General features: G+C 34.5%; 1 protein-coding gene across 3 annotated transcripts in view; it reads right to left on the reverse strand.

Moving 5' to 3' along the window:
- LOC133529861 (uncharacterized) overlaps window positions 1-23,696 on the reverse strand; it is a 141,549-nt gene that overhangs the window by 48,179 nt on the left and 69,674 nt on the right. For all 3 annotated transcript variants that reach the window (XM_061867807.1, XM_061867686.1, XM_061867730.1), the window contains 3 exons: window positions 19,134-19,229; window positions 10,765-10,827; window positions 886-969 (listed from right to left, as the gene is read on the reverse strand). In XM_061867807.1, the coding sequence (XP_061723791.1) occupies window positions 886-969; window positions 10,765-10,827; window positions 19,134-19,229 (243 nt within the window). The remainder of the gene's footprint in view (window positions 1-885; window positions 970-10,764; window positions 10,828-19,133; window positions 19,230-23,696) is intronic.

Raw genomic sequence — 23,696 nt, forward strand, 5'->3', positions numbered from 1 at the left:
TAATGGGTTATGAAACTTATATTAGATACCTACAAGATCAAAATTTCTGACGTCAAAAATACAGATTCAAGATTTAATTAAACTAATTATAATTTTGATAGTTTTTGCTTGACTTACTAATATTCACGTCGCGAGAAAACTTTACCGTTATGGTTGACAGTTGACACCTCACAGTAGTTATTTAAGTTTGTTTAATTTTTTTTGCCATGGACTACTGTATTTGCAGAGTAATAGCAAGCTTTTGGAAATAAACAGTAATTATGACAACCATTTCGTATATTTGACAGCATAGCAGAACTTGTTGACATAGAATAACCTTAACCTTATTTTAAGTATTGACACAGGTCCTCCAAAATTATTTTTTATCTTCGACAGTCAGATATACAGACAAAATTATTCATAACAAAAGGTCCAATTTCCTCAACATAAAACGCGATAGTACATACTCAATCGATATATCTGAGATACTGTTTGAACAGGTGAAACTTACAGCTCTGCCGATGACAAGGGTACCTAATCGGCAAGGATATTCCGGGCGGTTAGATCCTTCAATTCACGAGTAGACTATACAAGTCTTGTGATAATAATACAAGGTTCGGCTCGCAAGTCGCGATGAGCAAATATTTTGGACGATATTGAGTCTACCTTCCAGATAACTTTCGTTGACACAGTTTAGAATGTTTAAAACTTCTTCGTCTATTCCAGCAGTATGGTAAAAGTACCGGACCTTCACCAAACATCGGGAAATGGTATCAAAACTCACTCACTCGCTCGTCAAAAATGTGCCAAAAAGTACAAAGTGCGATTCAAATGCCGAAACCAATTTGAAATTCTTAATTTTTTAGCCTAGCTCGGTGAATAATATTATGAGCCTTTGTAACATACCCGATCATTGAAGTCGAAAGCGGCCGTGCCGCGGCCCGCCACGTACTCTTGAAACTGAGATATAACGCATATAATCGCGTAGATCTGTGGACAAAAAACAATGTATGTTTACGAAAGTTGTACTTGATGGCAATGCTTAATTTTCAATGTGAAAAAGTTTCAGGAATCAGCGCTGTTTTCACACATATCCGTAGGTACACCTTACACCAGATAGCCATACACCTTATTTCATACCGCTTTTAAGATGATTGCCTAAATTGGAATTATTTTGCCATTAAGTTGTTTCATAGACAAGATAGGTACGTGATCGCTTACTTGATTAATAATTAATGACAAGCAGTAGGTAATTAAATATTGATGAGATGTTCAACGGACCGCTCTTTAATTAATTATCTTATCTGCAATTAATTGCCCTAACATCTGTTATACCTGATTTTCATTAGTACTCTCCCAAAAACATAAGTCAGCTGGTTAATTAAGTATTTTGCCCCACCCCCACACCGGTTACAAGGTATTACAAAGGCACCTCGCGTGGAGTATTCGTGCGGTGGTGCGGTGTGGTATCTTATGGGGAGTATTCATAGACATTATCAACGCCCATATACACGTGCGTGTCTACGAGAACGCACCCGGTTTTCGCCCATAACTAAAATTTGAGAACATAGGTAGTGTGATTTCTTGAATATCTTGCTCTCGTAAAATCAAATTCCCCTTTGTATTTTGCACCCCGATAATCTGATACTTACTCGTACTTATTTTCTTCAACTCAAACGGGTTGAAGTGTAAAACTAGTAAATAAATGGAAATGTCGTAAATTTTTTTGATTCGATGATTCGAGTTATAATATTAAATAAATTGTATGCTACACTTCACTGTGCATTAATGGTCGGACTTTTTAAGTGACACAATGCTTTTTGTTTATTACTATGAATTATCCTAATTATAAAACAGCCGGACTTTATTTATGCAACGCCCTTTATTTGGAACGATTAAATACCGTAGTTTACAAAGTATAATATCTATAGACCTATATATTACATCGTAAAGACCGGCCTTACGAGCACTAAAATGGGGTCAATACATGGGTGTTAAAATCGCATTTAGTTATACCGCTGCGCTCAGTCGTGTGGCGGATTGCGCTGTGAAAATATGTCTCGCAGCATAACACAAAAATGCCTAGTTGCGTTGTAAAAGTTTGTAAAAACCATTATAAAAAATGTAAGAAGAAAGATGGGATCTCATATCATCGGTGAGTAACTTCCAATTATATTTATTTATTGCTTAAAACAAATTGAGACGATAATTTTATTTCATTCTCACGCGCAACCGATGTTCGCTCGTACGTCATGACGCTAATGTATTAACCTTGTAATAAGGTCTATGACGCGCTTAAACGTAACCCGCTTAGCGTTAGCCTTGTATGCACGCCCGTACAAAGTTATCGCTTCGAGCGCTTGGTAGGCGGGATATGGGCGGTGCTCACGTGGTTCTACTCCAAGGCCGCTAGCTAGAGTCAGACAAAGATGAGTTGGTAGCAATTTTGGTAGCCCAGACGGTGTAAGTGTCAAGTATAAACGTCATAATTTCATAGAAGTTTGACGTTTAAAATAACCCGTGCACCGTCTGGGCTATCAACATCGCTGCCAGCTTATCTTCGTTTGACTCTATGGCAATTCATATGCAAGGGCTTATCCCTAGTTTATATCTATGATAATATCATATTTTATATTACCTATATGAAGCAGGTCTACAAAATTCATTAAGGTACCTAAAATTGAGAACCTCAACAATAGATATTGAGTACTTCACTTTTAAATAAAAAAAGCATTTCATATTTTTATACTTCAGTGTTCAGGGCGCATTCTCATCGCTCCCCAAATACGATTAAAGTTGACCAATGGTATTTGTGCCCTCGTATTCTGTAGCAGATGTGAGTAATCGTAGAGCACATCCTTTTGGTTCGTTTCGGTCGTACGGGAGTTAGCACTCAGAGATAAAACCCCACACAGGCATTTTAAAGACCCTCCCGTCTGAAAACTTTGGCGAAAAAATGTGAATATTTAATTTTGTTAATTTTGTTTGTAAACTTTTCCAGCGGAATAAGCAAATAAACTTATTTAGCGTCTCGTGGCAGTGCAGAGCTTCTACCCTAGCCCCCTCGAATTAGTGAAGGGGGGATTTCTAAAGATGATCTTTTAGTGAATGCATGAAATTTGCTGATTAACTTATTCGATGAACCGCTTAATATTTTTCAATTTACTTAAAAGCTTGTATCGTTCGATATGGCACAGAAGATATTAAAACCTTGGTTTCGAATCTGGGGGTACTTTTGCTGGAAGTAAATAATAGCTATTTCGCGGGAAGACTGTAATAAGTTGTACAGTTTGCGCGCAATTTTTAAAAGTGGAGTAAAAGACGCTTAGAAAGAAGTTATAAGTCTGTACCTACACGGATACAAATAGCCATCGTAAAACGCGTCTCCATTCTGGCTCAGAAGCTTAACTCAGTACTTCGAATTTGTAAATAAATAAAATAATTTTTAGTAAATGTTTAAATTCGTATTTTTTAAAATCATATCGAACCTGCGTCTTTCGCTAACGCCCTGGACCTCTAGACCACCCGGTCACATCGGTACCCGTCCCAAATTCCCGAGTATATGCAGTTTTTGAAAGGCGCCTTTGACTAAATTTAGAGAGCGCGAGCAGCTTTCGTGGATTTCATTCTAGACCCTTCCTTGGGTGAGGGGGTGAGAGGTCTCTTCCGCATCCCTACTATGGAGACTGTGTCCATTCGCGCCCCACCGCAGCTGCTCGCCCGTGCTTGCATCGCCTATACGAATTCCTCGCGGGATTATGGTACAACGAAAGAGATGGAGTTGCCATGTATACAACTAACTAAAAATAATACGTTGAAGCAAGTAACTAAACTGTACTGTTGTAGACATTTCAATACAGTCTATGTTAGGGGTGTTTTTACCAGGTTAAGGCAATAAATACATTTTAAGCCAGAATAAATATTTATTCTAATAAAAATGATCGATACTTTGATGGAGCCCTCCATACATGTCTCAGATAATTGTATGCGCTTTTGTATAGATTGTTGACTAAACAGGTGCAGTGAATTCAATCGATCAATCAAATGCCGCACTTAATGCAATTTAGTTGTGGTTAGTTTCGCTTCAGCTGCTTCCCGTGTTGTTGAATTCTTTGATTTCTGACTGTTATCCTTTGCACCAGTCTCATCTACTTCCTCTGCTGTAAATATATCTTGTCACTAAATGTACCTATATTAAAATCCATGCACTGTCACGTTTAACTTGCATGAATGTTTTTGTAATAAATTTATACTTAAGTCGTTTTAAATGAACTTTGAAAGACGATTAGCTATTAGGCAATATTTTGAACTGATTAAATTGGACTCTAAGTAGAAACAGATAGCTCCCACAGTGTTGAATACTAACTCCCACGAGATATACCTAGCCGCAATCCTTGACCCAGGAATAGGATTAGAAACAAACAAGCCACTTAATAATTGCTTTAATTACGTGGCTAGCATGGAGGAAAATTATCCTTTAACAAATTATGCTAATTGTTGTCTGCGGTTCAAAAGGATTTGGTACAAATTATAATTAAGTTTAACTTTACAATGGAACTGGAGGAAGTCTCGTGCCCTTGTAATGTATGTAATATAATAATGTAAAGCTCGTAATAGGGAGCCCCTGCGTACTCTTTTCCTTCGTGTATTTACATTCTTCAGTACGCGAATTGCCAGACACATTAAAAACATAGCATAAATTCCTATTTTTTAATGTAAAATTGTACATACTTATGAACATGAATAGCCAATCATTTCAAATAATCTTGACACTTCTAAACACTTAGTCCAATGAGACTAAAATCTAATTAATTCAAATTATACTAGTACAGCAGCATATAAATAACGGATTTGACTACGCGACAAAAACTTCCTAAAAGCTTAAAGAGATATATCTTAATATGTAGAAAAATTAGCCTAAAACAGATACTTTTGAACGCGAACTGTATTGATTTGTCATTATTTGAAAAAAAATTCTAAAGCTAAAATTTTTGGCGCGTTGTACAGTCAGCATCAAAAGTAGCGGATTAAACAAGGTTTCAAAAGTATCTGCTATTCTGTAACAGCTTAACAAAATGTGGTGGTTCTATATGTAGAACAATGAAGACGTTAAAAGATATACTTTTGAACGTAAATTTTATGGGCTTGGAAAAGTTATCCGGAATATCAGATACTTTTGGAGCGATGTTTCATCCGCTACTATTGATGCTGACCCTATCACTCGCTACTACGAGTATTGATGCTGACTTTATGTACTAGTCTGGTAGTCGAAGTATTTAGAAGATTCGAAGCTAAAACTCGCTTCGAGTAATACGCGATCTATAACGGCGATATTTTTTACGTGCAACTACTTTACCTATAAAAAACTCCCGTTAACCCTTTGACGCGTCCGCGTTAAAACTTCTAAAGACATATGTTCTCGATTTAAAGTCGAAAAATCAGGATTCGGATCAATAAAGTCACTAGAGAAAATCCTCAAGATTCCAATTTCAATCTAATGAATTTTTTGCAATCATATTGTCATCTAAAAAAGCGGAATGGTTTATCGAAAACCCCGCTCGCTGAACCTACAGCACATAAATGCATGATTTGTGTGGCTACCACCAGTTCGGCGCTGACATAAACGCTATCAAGAACGTAACTTACTTTCTATGCATCTCGCTCGTATTCGAATATAAGTGCGAGCGAGATGTATAGAAAGTAAATTACGTTCTCGATAGCGTATATGTCAGTTTTGACACTGTCAGTGACTCATGGTGCGGGTACTGTTTACTGAATGGCTCAAGCTAAATAAGAGGATTTCCGATCCTAGTTTAGTTTGATTAATAGCTATTATAATAATCACCTGTACGGCTAAAAAGCTTGAAAAAGGTTGAAATAACGTTGTGATGCAGTTGGATTGTATATAAAATGTTTGCACTAATAACAAAATATTGTAAACGTGCTTGATATATTTTGAAAACCTGTTACCCCTTGATACCTACTACCGCAAAAGCTTTTTCGATAACTTTAATTATCAATAACGGGAAATTTACGTGTTCATAATTGACGCTCTTTGATTGCGTTGTTTTATCCGTTTTTGTGATATTATCCAAGAGAAGCAACTAAGACGCATCGAAGTTGACTTGCTACACGACAACACTCCGCCGCATGTTGCTTCTGTTTCTCATCATCAACTAGAACAACTCGGTTTGAATGTGGTTCCACACCCAGCTTATTCCCCAGACTTAGCAAGATTACCAGTTGTTCCGAGCTCTAAATAATTTTCTCCGGGAATAAAATTCCGCGGTTTTAATTATATTAAATATAAGTTGTTTTTTAACTCTCAGACAAATGTTTTGGTCCGATGATATTCAGTCGATTAAATGTGTTAAATAGACAGACTTAAACACTTTTTACCTATTAAAACCAAAATATCACTAGCACAAACTTTAATCCTACCAATAATCGACTATTCTCCTGTCTTTTCTGATCGCCGTACCTATTTGGCAATTTTATTTTCCCAAAGTACCATAAAACCTAACTTTTTTCCAAGGCGTTTCGGAAAACTAGCGTTAAATAGGTATAAACGCGTTATCTAGGGATAACGCGTTTTCTCTAATAGCGGCGTTTTCGCGGCATCATAATATATTTTAAATACATTGCCTGAAAAAGTGGCAAGCGGATATTCAATAAAACTTCCGTCGATTAGTCAACGGAACAAAAACAAATTACACCATGTAAATAAACCTTAAATACCCCGAAATTCTGTTTAATTAAAGACAAAAGCTTTTGTGTCCCGAAGTTGAAAAAGTTTAAAACAGGAGTTAGAGGAAATTACTTACTAAATTGCTCCTTTATGGCTCCGGAACTTTAAACATTGTGTTAATATTATTGATTAACAGTTTTTGTTTGTTCTTGATTGAATAATGTACTTTTAATATGGCACATTAAAGAAAAAAAAATTAGGTGGTAGCCGAGTGGATCTGACGTCCAACTTTCTTGAAACGTGCTCGCAGATTTAAATCCTGGCCTGTGCCAATCAGTTTTTTTTTTGTTAGCCTACTATAGTGTCCCATTGCTGGGCAAAGGCCTCCCCTCGTTTTCTCCACTCGACTCTGTCGTCGGTATTTTACCACCATTTTGGGTAGAATGCGTCCAAGTCGCCCCGCCATCTCCTTTTCGCCATGTCCTTTTTTCCCCCCTCATGGTATACGACTCCCCGTTTTAGATTTTATGTTTGGAAAATCATTTGATATTCTTCGGTGAAGGTGCGGAGCGTGGAGTCTTTATCCCAAGCTTCTCGCACAAGAGAGGAGGCGTGTGCATAAGCAGACTAATTTGACAACAATAAAGACATAAAAATAATTTATATATAAGATGGAAAATCTATCTATCCATATACAAATCCCATAATAAAAAAAATTGAGAAGTTACCGGTGCCGATGGGGTAAAATACACAAAGTTCGCTCGAATTCAAAATCTAAAAAACCACATGTACACGTTTGTCGCTGTATGATCGAAATTCTGATAACTAATATTTGATCGCTTGCCTTTGTGTAATTAGTTTCAGATCAGAAACGTGGAGATTAGCAAGGATTTGCAGCGGTTATTACCGTGAAAACACTACAGTCACATGAGTGCGTCCAATCGAAATTAAGCCATAAGAGTTTAAGACTAAGTATCTTTTTGATCAAACGAAATGCGATAGAAAAGAGTTTGTGTTGGTTATTCGTCATGTGTCGACGTTATAAGCCTATTGGCTTACGCCTGTATTATTTCTAACCTATGGAACTTTCAATACCGAATGAGATTATTATTATTAATGGAGATTTTTATTAAAAGGGGTGTACAAGTAAGCCCTAGGATACTACAATAGACTGTAGGTGCCTGAGTTAGGTACTAGATTATTTAGTGCAAGTCTTAGAGCACTGGGCTTAATACAAAGAGTTACAAATTACGAATATAAATTCTGAAGTAGAACGCACTGAAAGCAAAACCCAGCAAAAATACGTGCCGTAGTATATAAATGTACGGATTTTTACGCAATCTTGCATTTGCCTGGTACGAGTAGCTTGTGACAGGCGTGTCAATCGATGTTCTTTTATTGACAGAAATCAGTTGGGAATACAGCGGAATGACACCGATTGTTTCACGTCGTACGAGTTCGCGAGAACGTTTTCTCGCTATGTTTAGCCAAACAAAACGTGGAGCGGCATTGGAACCTCACATTTTTATATTTGTAGGAGAGACATGTACCTACTGCGACTAATGTCAAAATGGGATCAAATGTAAAGTTCTTACAAACACTGCTCCTGTAGGGCTAAGATGGTCGGCTCTTTATCATTTGTCACCATACCTGTCCCGTTCTCTCAAGTATGTAAGTGCGAAAGTGACAAGTGATAAAAATAGAACCATGATGCCGCCGCTGGTGTAGATTATAAATCTCGAGCATTAATTTCCCATTTTACAGACTATTTATTCAATTTTGATTGTTTAAAATGTTTCTCGAAAAAAACGAGTGTGTTAATCTTAACCATTTCAAACTGAATAAATTCCCACTTCACCTGAATAGATGAAAGCTTACAAATGATTCGCATTTATCTAACCTGTATCATTTTATAGAAATGGAGAGGGCAATTACGCCCTGAACTGAACCCCTATAAATGTCGGTCGCTATTGTGTATACACCCACTTAAAAGGCTATTCATATAATACTATAACTAATTTATACTACGTAACGCTTTCGTTAACCACAAGTGGCCTTGAAATGACCGGTTTAGCTTGAGCCCTCGCAGCATAGGAAATATAGACCCAAAGAGGACAAGCGGATGGATACTCCTTACGGTGCCGATGGGTACGTGTCATCCGATTTCATTGGGGGTAAAATAGAGACGCGACCGTAATTATATTAGGCATTTCGGTCGTGTACGGTCAAAAATAAATAAGAGGCTCAGAGAAAAGTAAATATAGAAAGTGTTTGTAATCTTCTAATGTCGCTACGTAGTATGCAAGCACAGCTCATTCATGGCCCAAAATACCTATGACGTACCTAAAACGCAAAATTTGCTTAATTTATGCAATCGTTTTATTTTTACTATAATCATTTAATTTAGTTTTTAATATCTTTAAGTATCTATAACTCATTATTTTCCGTAAAAGTGTTTCGCCTTTACGGCTACCACCAGTTTGGCACTGACAAATTCGCTAACGACTGCGCAACTTACTTTCTATACATCTCACTCGCACTAATATGCCAGTACGAGCGACATTTATAGACAGTAAATTACGCACACGCTAGCGAATATGTCAGTGTCAGGTTGGCTCGCAGTATCAAGCTCGTGGTAAGGCTACTAACCTTATAAGTGTTTAAATGAGCTTTGTTCTATAATTCTTTTCTATTCGCTCAAATTAAGAATATTATTAAAACCAATAATTTCGGTAGAGAACAAAACAACGTTAAGAGCGGTACTTATAGGGTTTCTGGTTTCTCGACCTTTTTTATTTCTCGAGGCACGGGAATTTTCGACCAGGATTTCTCGACTTTCTCGAGTATCTCGAGAAATTTAAACAGTTTGAAAAAACACCATGTTATTATTTTATTTTTTTGCTTTATTACAAATCAGGCGAATAGGAGTCGTAGATGAGATCGATAACTAGACAACTGGTACCATAAATTGCACTTAATAATCAACAATTCAACAACAAACAAAGAAAACGTGTATTTTTTTAGGTATTTCACAAAATGTAATATGGTATTTTATTAGGCAAGAATATTCAAGTCAATAAATTTAACGAATTAAATTTGACAAATATTTAATATGACAATCTTAAAGAAGATTTTACTACGTAATATTTTTACTCAACGTAACATAAAGCTGCTAAAATTGTACTATTTTGCCAATAGGAATATATCGGGATGATTTGATTTATCAATAATGTTTATTACTAATAATTACATTTAATGGGAAACATACAGCATATAATAAAACAAAATGGTAAAAACTAATCTAAATTAAAATATATCTAAATAAGGCCCACGCGGCATTGTGCCAAAGATGCTGGCAGCATTCCCTCGCTGAATGGCAATACTTATGCGCTGCGAGAGAAAGCTGCCAGAATGTTTTAGTTTTGTAATATTTGTTATTACATGGCCCTTTAATTTGTATTTTAGCATTAGAAACAATATAAGCGATCTTAACGTTTCTTTTTTTGAAAAAGTTTTCCTTTCATAAGTAATAGTTACGAATTTATTGAAAACGTCTTTCAATAAAAAGACGCGTCAAGATTGTTGACCTTTTTCTAATGCCAAAAAAGGAAGCATAGTAATAAAAAGAGACGAATTCTTTAGACATCTGAGGGTAGCAGTTCAAAAGTTAGAAAACATGAAAATCTGTTGAAGCCAAGTGATAGGGGAGGGGGGGGGGGGGGGAGGGAGGACCAAGGCAATTTTTTATTTAATATTTCAGACGTTTTTAAGTACATGAAAATGTAAAAAAAAAATCTTACATTTATTTACCTACCTAAAGAAGTACACTATAGACACATCACGTTTCACTTATAACAAGAGATTTATTTCTCGATTTTCAAAAATAAGAGAGAATCTAAATAATATGTGCAAGATCAATTTTTTCATTTAATTTGCCGCTCTTACTTGTCGCACTAAACCTGCCTACATGTTGATTAGGGTATTTATAACTAACATATAAAGTAGTCTACTCAGCAGCGGCCTGTATGCAGCAAAGGCGGGGATAACAATTTGTCACTAGGCAAGCCGATGCATATTAACGAGTAATATAAACTTACATTAAGAATGATGAGAAAGAAATCCAACGTAAACAGGAACGAAGTGACCGGGTTGAAGTTTAGCTGAAACAGAAAAACCTATTGTACTTTTCGTTTCCGTTGTAGGTATATAGTTACGATAACACATAAAGGCATATATGAAAACTTATGGGTTGTCCCGGTCTATGTAACTTACGCTTTCGTACTTATATAAATTTATTTTTTTACAGGTCGTTTCATATACAAGGTGCCCGTGAACATTGCGAGGCATTTTAGCTAAGCATTCCTGGTAATATTTAGAAACTAAAATGTCATATAAAATTTTCTGTTTGATGTTTTCATTTCAATTCAATTCCGTGCAAAAATTACTAAGACGATTCACACGCTTAGACTGTATATGCCGCCGATATATAGTTTTATATGCAAACATGCATGTGCATCGCAACGGGTTCTAAACATGTGCTATGTCGGTTCACTTACCGCTTCAGTTTGCGGTGGCACAGTCTTAGAGTTACATTTTTTAAATTCGTATCATTGGAAGAATAGGTAATAGTGATTTTTAACCAACTTCAATTTCATAGAAGGACGAGGTTCTGTATTCGGTAGTGGCTATATTTCTTTTCTGTGTTTTTAAGGTCATACGCAGAGGTCGATTTACAAGAATTGAATGAAATGAACGAGTGAATGAAAATATCTATATGTGTATCATATAAACCAATAAAATTGTGGCTCGGACTTCGATCGAGCAACAACCCGATTCCTTGCGTCGATACTCATTTTATGACATTATTACGATGCTGACAGTTACATAACCTGAGCAAAGTCCGTTACGTCACTTGTCACCATCATTTAGCAGGTAACAAGAAGGTTAAATTACGTTGCGTAATGTACAAAAGGGGTAAAAAAGGGCGCGAAGCTGCTGAACAATACACCCACATTTATTAACAACAAAAATGAAATCCTACTTTGGATTTTTAAAGCTGAACAAATTAAAAGCTCTAATGTTTTCTGGAAGCTTTATTATTTTCGAGGCCACATTTCAATTAAATTCTCAATTAAATCAGTAGAATTCAAGTCTAATGTCGAAACGATGTGATTTGCCGTCAGACGGATATTTTACGGTTGAAACATTATAACTACAAAAGGGTTGAAGCCCCGTTTAGACGGTACAAGAACTTGCACACAATTTTCGATACATTACTAACTACAGAGTACAATGAGCTCAGTCGATCGACTAAATATTGCAATGTAACGAAAATTACATGCAAGTTCTTGAACTGTCTAAATAGGCTGGTTCATCACAAAAGATCCCGACTGACATCTTCGGTCGGCTTGAATGACCTTTGGACATAATACTGTGTTTGTATATTAAATGCTTTTTATAGGTATGGTTGCCATAATTACTGAGAACTACAATGAAAATGGAGCCAATGGGGTAGTAACGGTGTTACAGGGGGAGGGGTGCAAATACATATTCACCTAGCTTCGTTTTTTAGGTAATGAAACTAGATGGTTAAACAGATATGATTACACAGGACCTATAGAAACAGAGACCATTTCTATAGCGGTAGGTATATATACGGAACAAATTAAAAACGGGACGGGAAACATACGGGACGAAATACATAATTGACATTTCAATTTTCTGACCCTATAATTTTATTGGTTCTCTACATTTTAATTGGAACGAGGAATACGCTAATAGTTTATTTTTTTCACGAGGAATTGTATTTAATTTATTTTCATTTTATTTCATGCGTACTTATTCTAAAATGGCGTAATTCCACGCTACGCTTACGCTAGAAGCTAGGTCTTATCGCGATAGAAAAAACTAATCTGACGTTGTCTATCATTGTCAATGTTTTAAACTGGTCCGTTGTTTTCTTTAAACAATTATGATAAAATATCAGATTTCTACGACGATTTGGATATTATAACGGATACTGATACATAAATACGATACCTTTCATATAGATACGACGGATCGACGGATAAACACTGAAGAATGTAATATAATTAAATGTTTGTACCGATATCTTCGATGAGTTATTTTTGGTATTTTTGCAGTAGGTAAGGGACGAAACAGTATTTGGTATACTTTGGAGGAGTATATACCTCATCGATCCATACGGCTTTGTCTATTTAATTCGTAGATAGTATCTTAATTATGTAAGTATATAAATTTCTCTTTGTTTTGAAAATCAATCAATACGTCGTATTCAATTGACAATGTCAAATCCAATATTATGACAGCTAATTTTTTTTCGTGATGAATGGCAATGGCATTTCACCTATTGTGCCGTAGAAATGGTAAAGTCACAACATTTTTAAATTCTTTTGTATTTTTTGTAATAAGCCATATTCAATTTATATTAATATATTGCAGTGTTCAGGAAGCAAAATACTTCCAAATCATATGTAAAATTTTAGGCTTTATAAAATGAAATGTTGTCAATTCTGGTGACAGTCCACGTATGGCAATGGCAATCCTTTTTATAGGGTTCCTTATGCATAGACTGATTGTATGCAAGGGGTCACCCCTCTCTGCAGCTGACTGTACATTAGCTTAATTGTAATATTTTGATGAATAAACTACCTATTTGTCGAATTGTATTTGTAATAACTGTTCTACATATGTCTGATGTCTTAAAAATTGGTTATATTTTTGACGTTAGTATTACGTTACGTTTGGCTACCTCTATTGCACGCGCATAATTATATTGCTGTTAAACTCGAACAGTGATATTGGCAACCAGTATCATGGGCAGGACAATAGAGATAGCAACAGGCGGGCCAATGTACGAAAATCTATTTGAAAAGCGACTCTGATTTACTAATAACATTACAGAAGTATACAGTTCTCATAAATCATCAAACATTTATTCAGCAAATAGGCCACAGGGGTACTTTTACATGTAATTTTTTTACAAGCAATTAAAATAACCAAAAATTACAACATACAATTATTTTATTTAATAATACTGAACAAGGCACCTTATTAAAAGTCAACAAGTAAGTACCGATGTAGACTCAACGTCCACTGTCAGTCAAGATGAGTTATGGTCCTCTTGCGTAGGTAGTACTCAAAATAAAATATAACATCGATCGGGTAATTGCTAGTTCAGTCCAACATAGGAAATGTTGAATACATAAAATTGGACTATAAAATAGCGTTTTTGAAGACGTAAATAGAAACTGTTATAATATTTAATAAATGAAGAGAGGTTAGAAAATTAACATAATAGGTTAAAACCTCATCAACTCCATATGAAAAGAAAACATGACACTCAAATCATAAAACCAGTAATATAATGCATTAAAAAACCGCAAATTACAAACAGCATAAAAATAAACTGTTTGAAACAGTAGTTTTTAGGGATACATAAGTAAATCAATCATGGCGATAATGTAGTAAAAAAAAACTATAAAACATTTTTTTTTTGCAAAAAGTAAAGTAGGCATGAATATATTTTGCACTCTTACCATATAGGGATAGGCCTTTCAAAACAAATAGGGGTCTCCAAAAACTATTATTTGATAAAGTGAATATTCTCTGAAATAATCGCTCGAAGAGAAAAATAAATATCCCTAGTGACAGAAGGGTAACTACGGAACCCTACACTGCGAATGGCTCGACATTTGACGGCACTTTCGGTCGGTTAGCGCATCGTGTCTGGGGATCGCATGATCTAAAGCTGCAGACGAAGTTGTCGGTGTACAAAGCCATGTTTTTTCCCATTCTTTTGTATGCTTCGGGAACATGGTGCTTGAACAAAGGCGACATTCGCATGACACAGCATGGACGTGTGTAGATAAAATAGTGTAAGTAACGGCGCATAATTAATTAGGCATTAAATCACTCGTAAGACCCTTTTATGAAAAAAACATTTTTTTAAATTATTAGTTAGGGACTTAAATCAGTTACATGATTATGCTAGCCCAATCGTACCGTGTTCTAGAATTCTTACCTTATTGTACCTACCTATTGTACCGTTTGCAAAATTTATAACATTTAAAAATATCTTTTTAGTCTCTTCTGATGTCGGTACAATTAAGATGCTCTGAAAAGCACCTATATCTAATCTATTTACCCTGAGGGTAGTTAGTAACGCTTGTCTCTCGCTTTCATTCTGTGCACTTTCCGTCAAAATACGTTGCATGTCATCAATACAACCGCAAACATGGCAACTTATACTAAACCTAAACCTAAGTAAACTCGTATTTTAATACCTTTTCATCACACTTGCTCAAAAAAGACTTTATTTCATGCAGGTTAAACTTTTCTTATAAGAAGATATTGATAAAAGTATTACTATTGATTTGGGCTAAATGAAAATACCTAAAACAAAACTTTATTTAGGGTTAAACATTGCATCACACTTGCTTGAAAATGTCTCTTATTTCATGCAGGTATACTGAAGGACAAAGGGGTATGTTGTTTCCGAGGGAGTTATGGATTGAGAAAAAAAAACTATAACCGATTAATTTAATTAATTAATTACTAAATGCCGAATGCCTGAAATGCCTTCGATGCCTATTCTGTCAAGAAATTCCAAAATGGTGGACGAATGTTGATATGGCACCGTATTTAAGAATTATTTGGCTTAGAGTTTAGCTTTTTCTGCACAAGTGTGATGAAAAACATTGTGTGTCACTCCGTGGGTAAGACTGTTGCAAACTCGGGTCTTTAATTGCCACCCTCGTATCCAAAATTTCACTTACCCCCCTCGTTGCACAATGTACTATTCACTATGTGGCAGTCACATAAATTACTACTACTTATAATTTGTTTTTCCGAAGAAAAAAGTGCCAAATCGTTTAATAATTTTGAGTATTCACTTAGATAATTCGACTGACAAATCAGGTAGGGTCCGTCTGAGCTAACTTTGAACCGGCTTTAATACAGTAAAGTGAGATCATGTCACTATAAACGTCACATTTTCATAGAAATTTGACATTATAATGGCATTTCCACACGTTGTCATTGAATATGCCACGCAGAGTTACCTTGGTCCAATTCTAATATGAACTCAGAAAAAAAACTGCCTTTATGTGAGTGACGTTAATAGATCATCTCAAACAAACTTCTTTCGGCAAGTCTCGTTATTAATATTAAATAGGAATCAAATATGTACAAGACTTGTTTTTTGTATTGCTAGCAAGCGAGGCTTAATAAAATAAATGGTTACTTATTTTTGAAGGCCTTTTGAATAAGAAATATAATATACAAACATGATTTATTTGAGATATATATTTCATAATGTAATTTTTTAATTTTGGACCTCTGTTCGGGCTGATATTTATGTTCTTCCTTCTTCTCTAATTGTAATGTAATGGCAGTGTGTAATGAGGTCATAAATATCATAACCCCAGTTCATAGACAAGCGTAACTGAATGAGTTATTTAGGTATTGGTAAGAAATAAGGTTGAGAAAAAACGTTCTGTCTAAATAAAAGTGAAATTGTTGTATAGAGGACTTATGAGGACCGCTACTCCATACAAATATAGTCCCCATTTTCCTCTCTGGATGTTGACATTATGGATAATATTTATCCACGATTCGATGTATATTAACCATAGCTATATCTCTTCATTTGCCTTTTTCTAATATAATTTTCTAATAATATTTAATAAACAACTTCAAATCCTATTTTTGACATTTTGTTTTACCAGTTCACTAAATCCAGTTGGAAATTTGTTCACATTACGTTATTTTAGAGTAAAATGTTACATCCAGTACTTTCGTGATTTGACTGAACCAGTTCAGAGATTTGATCAAATCGGTATTCAGAGATTTTATTAAATCACTGAACTTGACTTTTTTAGAGGATTTCATCATTTCACTCAGGGATTTCATCAAATTACTTAATTTTTATAGGCAAATGATAAAATGGATTCCCCAAAGGTAACATCCTGTGTAACTTGTAACTGTGTTGTGAGTTGAATTTTTTGGACGATTTCGTCATTTCAGTAAACCGAATCAGGGATTTGATTAAAAAACTGAATTTTTCTAGGTAAATACCTAATAAAATGTATTTGCCATTTTACCATACTGGGGGCCGATTTTTGAATTTCGAGTGCTTGATTTCGTGTAATTCCCTTCAATTTATCTCCACTACTAGGCATTTAAATTTTACTTATATAATTGAAAACGAGTGGTCAATACCACTAGATTCCTAATTTCTATTGCTCTTATTTTTAAAATATCAATTCGCCGTTTTACAAGATTTTCGAATGACGAATTCGATCGCTCGAAATTATAAAATCAGCCCCACGCGTGACTTAATCCAATACCTTAGAGATTTGGTCAAATCTCTGTTTGGATCATTTCCCTGCGACATATATATAGATTGAGATACACATTTACGTTCGGAACAATATGACGATATTTGAAACCTGAATTCTAAAATGTTAATTTAAATTAACAGTGATTAATAAAACTTAATTTAAGTTTATTTCACGTAAACGAACCAAGATTATTTTTTGTTTGTTGTATGAATAAAATAAATAATATTTAAGTTGGTGCGCAATGAAATGCCTACTTACATAATAACTCTCAGATTTTTTGGTTTCAAACAACCTCATATTACGATAGTCATTCGACATATACAGGTATTAAGTAACGTTTGCTATCTAAATCTTCATACTGAATCGATCATAAAATAAAATAAAAACACGTAAACATTTACAGTAAATGTATGTTAAAGTATTATATTTTTGGTTAGCTACCGTTGACAACATATTATGGGGACACATTCATTGTAAACCTGTTAAATGGCGAGTATAAAGTTACAGATGGCTATTTTATAGCGTTATTCTTAATATTATCTTTCGCCTCGTGTTCCATAATGTCGGATGTGAAAAAAGTAAACTTTTCAGGAGTGTCAAAACGGAATGGACACTTTTGTATACCAACATGTCATCCTCATGAAATATGTGAGCTATCAGGTCCATTCAAGTTATTTAATAAGCAAGTTATTTATGCCTTTTAATTTAGTCTGAATAATTAAACTTAAAAAGTTGGTATTTATGCAAAATGTATCTCATCCCATTTTTTATGTCTTCTAAATACAGACATGAAGTCGTATTTTTACATGCTTACTCTCTACTTTTTAAATATTTTAGACATAAGATTCATTCGACGTTATGGAATTCGTGTAGCTTTAACATCGCCGTATTATTTTATTAATTATGCTTTATACGGAGAATTTTTAAGGGCAGGGTACTATCATAAATATGTCGATGATTATAATCAACTTTTACTCTATGACCAAATCTGGAAAGACGGAAAAATAAATAAAATAGCTCGGTTTTCTCGTAATTTTGGTTCATCATAAAAGTCGTTCATAATGACCTCATATGCGAGTATGGCCGAACGTTGAATAAACACCCTGCTTGTGCTTACTACACCTATCCCACTGAACATCTATTACCGAATCTCCACAATGTATGGGCCTGAGGATCTCCGTAAAGTTGTTATAGATCTCATCCCGATTGCAGCTCCCGCGCTAGCATGATAAATACAAAAGACAAAATACAGTAAAAAATAATTTGGCTCAGCCAACCGTAGATAATAAATGTATTATTTCTATCTAGTAACATTACTGTACAAATCCAATTATATATTTTTTGTTTTATATAGCCTAACTATATAGATTGTAATCGTTAAGTGTTTACATGCGATTGTTCCGTAATTATATCAGATAAATAAAAAAAACTTTAAGCTGACATCGAAAGTACTTTACCCAATGAGTAAAATTAGAAATATCCAAAATATAGGTATTAAGTTTAAACGCCCCCATACATAAAGTACGGCGTTCGTGGTCTTAGTGGTTTAATTTTATTACAGTAAGAGATAGAAATATGATTTGTAGCATGTTTACATGATTATTCTTTAATCAAGTAATAAAACTATTCGTGGTAAAACTAAAACAATTTCGAATCATTATTCATTAATGACCTAATAACGATAACGGCTAAATTACTGAGCCTTTTAAACTAAACCATCAGCGCACGTCGCACTAAATGTAATTTTAATTAAAAAAGTTATTGATATAATTTCAATCATTGAAAAACGTATTTTCGATATTAAATAAAAGTTTTTTTAATATCTTTTATATTTACGAAATAATTGTCAGTAAACACTTAATGACATCCTGTATGGATAACGTAGTTAGGATAACAATAGGATCCAATACGATAAGGATCCTTTACACATTAAAACGCCACAATTTGTGCTGATTGAAAATAATTGTAAGGGCAGAAAGATTTAAGAACTTGATTTTTACGTTTTTTGTAACATTGCATGGTTTCATGAATGGTGCAAAACAAGTTAGTTCAGATGTATTGAAATGGCCTATTATTTATTATTTTAATTGGTTAATACTCACCGTCTGTAAGTAGAACAGATAGACCAGATTGACCATTTCCACCATGGTTTCGAGAACCATGGCCACGACCCAAGGTAGCAGCATGAATTTGAGGTCCTGCAATCAATTTTCAAATTACAGTATGAACAATAAAATAACGGCATACATTGTATGAAATTATAATTTATTTAAACAGTGACCCGATTTCCGTGTATATAGATATGGAAATTGTATTTATATGGGCATGACCAGTAAAAGGAGCAATAAGTTAAACTTTAGGCTGTACTCCTCAAACCGACCAACATTTGTTCAACTTTTAAAAATAACTTGTGTTTGGATTTTTAGTACTTACACTTTAAAGTTTGTTCTAAGACGTATACTCGTATTTCGAATTTTTTTTTGTTTAAAGCGTGAAAAGAAACGTCAGTTACAATATTTAAGATAATATTTATTTTTTATGAAAAAGAGAAATACTAAAGAAGTCATAATTTTTAAAAGTTTTTAGTCAAAAGTTATAGTGTTTGAGGAGTACAATATGTTTTAATTATTTGCTCTATTACAGACCACACCCGGTAGATATGCACAAATTGAATTTATTGCAGATATATAGGTGCTTCAAATTGCTTTGACTCGAAGTAGTAAGATGCGTTTCTAATTACACAATCAGCAGCAAAAGTAAATAGCGTATCAGACTGTGCATGAAAAGTATACCTAAGTAGAGATATACAAAACAGTTAAACTGTTGCGGATACTAACTAACTAGATACATCTCTCTTTTGAGAAGTATTCGAGGGTGGCAGATACTTTTGGTGCGTTGTTTTATACGCTCCTATTGATGTTGACTATACATTACAATGTTCTAATAATAAAACAGTTAAATATGTATATAATTATGTATTCGCGGGCTTCCGCAACTCGACGTCGCAATTCGCGCCTATTTCGCGTGAATATAATTATGTAATAGGATACAAATACCGTACACACAAACACATCTTGCATATCATAATTATATCAAATTGCGAGAAATATAGATCCTTCTTGCATGAGGCACTTCGTGTTCTGATACAAATAGTTATTTGTTTGATAATGGGGTAAAGTTGTTGTTTAACCGCTCGTGCTAATATTAATACCCGAGCAAGCGAAAGATTCCAAAATTGGAATCTCGACGTTGCGAGGGTTTCAAAGCACGAGGGATAAAAAAATTGCCTTCGAGTGAATCATACAATTTATTCACCACACCAACACGAGGAAAATCCTAACTGTATATCAAACATAATCAAACCAAGTGAAATCCAAATGAACCTTATTAAATATTCATCATTCAAAATCATCATTTATAAGTCGATTTTACCAACTAGTATATAGGAAATTAACTCAAAATTTCCATCAGATTACTTTGCCACACATGTGTATAAAATGCAACTTTCTCATCCGTTTTTGAACAACCAAGAGAGCCTTTACCAGGTGGTGTAGTATAAAATATTTTTTACAGCTGATCAGCAACAGATATTGTAATAAAGCCCCTCAAATATATAACCATATTCCTATATTACTTTATTATTTATATGTATTAACACACGAGAGACGAAGAAAACAAATCAAACGGTGTTATTTTAGTTTCTCAACTAACGAATACTTGGAACACTCCCACTCTTAATTTTATTGAGGAATAAGTGTCGTGTTTTGATTGATCTGGAACAGCATTCGAAATCTACAGTTGACGCCAATTTGATCTCACTTTAACATCACTCGCCCGTGTATCCAGCTTGTAGGTAAGGTACATATATACATATTAGCTGACAGCTTTCTCTCGCAGTGCATGAGTATTACCAAATATTTGCCAGCATATTTGCCACGATGCTGTGTGGACCCTTGTAATACTTTTTTTATGAAATAAAGTCCTTATTCAGTAAAGTTTACTTGTAATACTTATTGTATGAAATAAACCTCTTTTAAATGTTGTCTCTGTCTAACAAATAGAAATTGTTATAAATAGTTTGTTTAGTTTGACCGTTATGAATAACGCCATTAAACTATGTAAATGGATTATATCGCGTATAATGAATTTAAAATATATCTCGAAGTCTCGAACTCTACTTATATGTATAGGCCTTGAAATTTATAGTTTTTTTCATTATGTTATTGTGATTAAGGTATGTAGTTACACAAGTTGTAATTTTTCCTCATTCTCCTGTTGATCACGAACGATGTAAAGGGTTCGAAATATGGGGATGTATTCTAAATTCATTTTACGCGATATAATCCGTTTATATAGTTTTCTTTCATGCGTAATTATGACAGAAACCAACATTAGGTACTTATCTTATACCTTTAAACGAGCAATTCTTGTATATATATATATATATTTCTGTGATCTCGGAAACGGCTCTAACGATTTCGCTGAAATTTGGTATATGGGGGTTTTTGGGGGTATACAATCTATCTAGATTAGTCTTATGTTTGGGAAAACGCGTGTTTTCGAGTTTTCATGCGTTTTTCTTTCGACGCAGAATATGGTCGCTAATTTCGTGTTGCCGGCCACTGTCCGGCTGGTCCAGCGGGTTAAGACGCGGACTGCTAAACGAGTGTTACGGATTCGAATCTCGCCCGGTGACTAACTTTTGTTTTTTTTTTATATGTTCAAGTTTATATATAATTTTTATTGTTTTAGACAAGTTTAATTTAGTAAAAAAATGTAGTTAAGATTATCACCTATAGACCACCATATTACAATAAATAGTTATAACCGAGCAAAGCTCGGTCGCCCAGGTACTTTTATTCTTAAGGCGAGTATCGTTAACATGTTTTGTACCTTTAATAAAAATAGATCAAATTGAGATCAATTTGTAAAGTTCGTATACTTGTTCTATTTTCTAATCCCAGAACTTATTTTCGGCTTCACAGGAACTTGAAGGACTAAACATCCTTGTTTAGGTTACGTAAGTTTAATTAACGGTGAGATCGGCCAAATGGCCCCAAGGCGGGACAAAAGGCAAGTCAACAGCTCGCAAGTTACAGACATACACTTAGATATACCACACAAATGGCCAATTCGTATCTTAATAGAGCTTTATTGGGTAGGTATTCTCATATATTTGTAGTTGAAGCTGTTTCAAAAGTCGAATGAGGACTTGTTGTACAACTTAATTGAATTGGTTTTTATATGTTTAACCATAGAACTAAGTATTAACAAATACTACTCTAGAACTAAGACTACCTCGTCTGTCCGTCCCTCAATCCGTCCACTCAACACTGGGTTCGGAAATTAGATGGCCACCGCCTTCGTAAAAACCTGTTTTTGCTACCGCCAATTCATTGGATTGGGATGTCAAAAGACGAAACAAATCCCGGCAGGCTTTGTTAGAATACAACCAGGAAAGAATAAACTGCTCTAATCCACGTATGTCACTCAAAGTTCGTTTTAGTTTTAACGTCTATTTTAATATATGTCTATGACAAAGACGGTAAGGTCTGTCGAGAAGGGCCCCACTGGGCAGGTCGACTTGAAAATGAACGGATAAACACCTAATAACGGTATAAAATTACCCCGCCGTAATTGGCTGCATCCGCCTTAGCTTTGACAGGGGAAATTATTTAACTAGGAGTTACAAGTGCTCTCGGTGAGGTTTTGTAGTGAAAATCTCTTTGATCCTTTGTTTGAGCGCTTTTAAAGTGAAATACACAAAGTCAAGATTCTTCTTTCTCAACGATATCTCAGTTAAGATAAAAAGGTTTTTTCTTATAGAGCAAGTAAATAGAAAATAATTTGAAATTAACCACGATGGACCTTTCGGGTTAGACAATATACCAAACGAAGTTTAGGATTACAAGATGGTCAAAAGAACATCATTTATTTTAAAAGTTATAAGCAAGTAGGTATGAATAGACGGACATGACTTAATTTAACTTTTAGGCTACCTTATTTAAATACTTAAAGGATATTTCAACAATAACAACAACAGTTTTAAAAAAGCGGCCAAGTGCGAGTCGGACTCGCCCATGAAGGGTTCCTTTATGACGTATTAAAAAAAACTACTTAAACTACTAGATCTCGTTCAACATTTTACCACTTTGGACACACATTTTACCACTTTGGTAGTGTCTCTCGCGCAAACTATTCACTTTAGAAAAAAATTATATTAGGAACCTAAATATCATTTTTGAAGACCTATCCATAGATACCCCACACGTATGGGTTTGACAAAAAAAATTTTTTTTTTAATTTTATGACGTATTAAAAAAAACTACTCACTAGATCTCGTTCAAAACAATTTTCGTTAGAAGTTTGCATCGTAATGTATATCATATATTTTTTTTAGATTTTTCATTCTGTTATTTTAGAAGTTACAGGGGGGGGGGGGGGGACACACTTTTTTTTACTTTGGGAGGTTCTCTCGCGCAAACTATTCATTTAGAAAAAAATGATATTAGAAACCTTAATATCATTTTTGAAGACCTATCCATAGATACTCCACATGTATGAGTATGTTGAAAAAAAAAAATTTTTTTTAATTTCATGACGTATTTAAAAAAAACTACTTACTAGATCTCGTTCAAAACATTTTTCGTTAGAAGTTTGCATTG

Source organism: Cydia pomonella, chromosome 1 (assembly GCF_033807575.1).
Source record: "Cydia pomonella isolate Wapato2018A chromosome 1, ilCydPomo1, whole genome shotgun sequence".
Taxonomy (NCBI): Eukaryota; Metazoa; Arthropoda; class Insecta; order Lepidoptera; family Tortricidae; genus Cydia; species Cydia pomonella.